Raw genomic sequence first — 2,577 nt, 5'->3', positions numbered from 1 at the left:
AAAAAGAAGCCGGGGTAGCAATTCTAATATCGGACAAAATAGACTTCAAAAAAAAGAACCATAATGAGAGATCCAGAAGGTCACTTCATATTACTCAAGGGAAGAATCCACCAAGAAGACATTAACATTGTAAATATATATGCACCCAACATGCACCCAAATACATAAGAAAAATCCGCGGGGCCAGGGCCGCCTGCCCGCGCAGCTGCGCCGCTTGCGGGGCTGTGCGGGGTCAGGGTCGGCTGCCGCCCTCATGCGCGGTGTGGGCCGGAACCACGGACATGGAGAGAGAGAAAGGGGAGAGTGAGAGAGAGAAAGAGAAAGAAAGAAACACTGATATGAGAGAGAAACATGGATTGGTTGCCTCTGTATGCACTTTGACGGGGAATTGAACCCACCACCTAGGAAGAGAAAGAGACCAGAAGTGCACATGCACAGCGGAAAGGCCATGTGAAGATCAAAGAGAAGGCAGCTTTTCTACAAACTAGGAAAAGAGCCCTCACTAGAACCCAACATTTTTGGCACTCTGATCTCATTGCCAGCCTGCTGAGCTGTGAGAGAACATTTTTGCTGTTTAAGCCACCCAGTCTGGTATTCTGCTATGGCGGCCCAAGTAAACTAATACAAGGATCATACTGACAAGATGAAAAGAAGTAAAGAAGTGATAACTAAAAATTGTAATCAAGAAGAAATAAATATTCTTCAGTGTTGGAAATGTAGAAAATGCATAGCAACTTCTGGTTGTTTCGTGAAATATCTTGAGAAGCAAATGATTAAGGATGGACATGGTTCAGCCTATGATCAAAATACTTGTCATGTGTGGCACATGAATATAGAAGCCCTCCCAGAATGGATAAGCCGCCTAATACAAAAAGTCCAGTGGACAGTTGGAAAACTGAATTGCCCTTTTTGTGGGGCCCATTTAGGGGGCTTTAATTTTGTCAGCACTCCAAAATGTTCCTGTGGCCTGCGTACTGCTGTACATCTCGACAAGAGCCGGACCGACTGTCAGCCAGCACAGGCAGGCTGACTAATGAGACCATCGCTGAAATACTTGTCACATCCTAGAGTTCAGTCAGGTTGTGACACGGAAACTCAGCTGACAGGTGGCACCTTCAAAAACAGAAATCACAGACTTTTAAACATGGCTCAAAATAATAATGGCTCTGGAAGATTAACAGAAGCACTCTGCCTGGAGGTACGGTCTGCATGTTTTCAGAGGAAGAAGGAAAAACTGCTCTTCAAAGCATCCAACACCAAATACAAGCTTTTTGTTCCCCAGCTTGTGCCTGGCAGGTGCACCAGAAAAGCTGTTCATAGAAAATCGCAGAGCTTGGATCTGAACATCAGTGAGAAGCTGACTTTCTTACCTACTTTGTATGAAATACATAGTAAGACGACTGCCCATTCCAGGCTAAATGAAACACAGCCTGTTGACCTTTCAGACTTGCCTGTAGAATCTACTAAAAACAGCTATTCCTTTCAGATTTCATCAAGTTTTGATCCTAATAGGCTGCTGCAAAGAATTTCGGTGGTTCCCCATGAGACCCAGACACAAAGAGGAGAATTTCAGTGGAGTCTAGAAGCTTCTGCAGTGTACTCTGACCATGCCAGGTCTGACGGCCTGGCTTTCCTGATGGACCTGCCCTCAGTAGGCAGGAGCACGCTGGAGGCCTCGGACCAGGAGGAGCACCGCTCTGCTCTGGACTTCTTGTGCTCGGGCAGTTTTTCCTTGAGTGCCATTAACCAGAGGCTCAGTAAAAGAGAAAGGAGCAAGTTGAAGAATCTGAGAAGGAGACAACGAAGGCGTGAAAGATGGCTGCAGAAGCAGGGTAAATACTCAGGAGTGGGATTGCTGAATCATATGACTTTGACTAATGATATGAGTACAGATGATGAAAATGAATGTGTAGAAGAAAAGGAGAGCTATATCTGTGCAGTGTGTCTGGACGTCTACTTCAACCCATACATGTGCTACCCTTGCCACCACATCTTCTGTGAGCCCTGCTTACAGACTCTTGCCAAAGACAATCCTGCAAGCACTCCCTGCCCGTTGTGTCGGACAATTATTTCCAGAGTCTTTTTCCAGACAGAATTGAACAATGCCACATAAACATTCTTCACTAAAGAATATTTGAAAATAAAACAAAGCTTTCAGAAATCCAGCTCTGCAAAATGGCCTCTACCAAGCTGCAGGAAAAGAGCATTCTGTCTTTTTGGAGGTTTCCACAGACACACAGCTCTGGTGACGAGGAGGCAATTCCCGCATGGCTCGCACAGGATGGACTACCTGCACTTTGAGGACGACAGCCGTCGCTGGTGGTTTGGCATGGATATGGTGATCGTCTATATTTATTCGGTGAACTGGGTCATCGGGTTCGTTGTTTTCTGCTTCCTCTGCTACTTTCTCTTTCCATTTTAGGAATTTTCACTCCTTACTACAGTTGAACAATCACAAATGATGTAAATAATAATTACTTAAACATTTTTAAGTGTGCTTTGAAATTTTTATAATATTGTGTTATATAAAATGTGGGTGTTCATAGAAAGTCTGAATATAAGTAACTTATCGATGTT

At 44.4% G+C, this 2,577-nt stretch overlaps 1 protein-coding gene across 1 annotated transcript; it reads left to right on the top strand.

The window, feature by feature from the left end:
- The first annotated feature begins 467 nt into the window (after nt 1-467).
- Nucleotides 468-2,308, top strand: LOC118980744 (E3 ubiquitin-protein ligase RNF180-like). The gene is given in 1 exon segment (XM_037037387.1): nt 468-2,308. A coding segment is annotated over 1 exon segment (1,470 nt). The 5' UTR covers nt 468-643; the 3' UTR covers nt 2,114-2,308.
- The last annotated feature ends 269 nt before the right edge of the window (nt 2,309-2,577 follow it).

This window comes from Sturnira hondurensis, unplaced genomic scaffold, assembly GCF_014824575.4.
Source record: "Sturnira hondurensis isolate 20B ecotype Veracruz unplaced genomic scaffold, ASM1482457v3 Scaffold0023226, whole genome shotgun sequence".
Taxonomy (NCBI): Eukaryota; Metazoa; Chordata; class Mammalia; order Chiroptera; family Phyllostomidae; genus Sturnira; species Sturnira hondurensis.
Note: the sequence above shows the minus strand (reverse complement) of the source record. Positions and strands in the feature narration are given on the sequence as shown.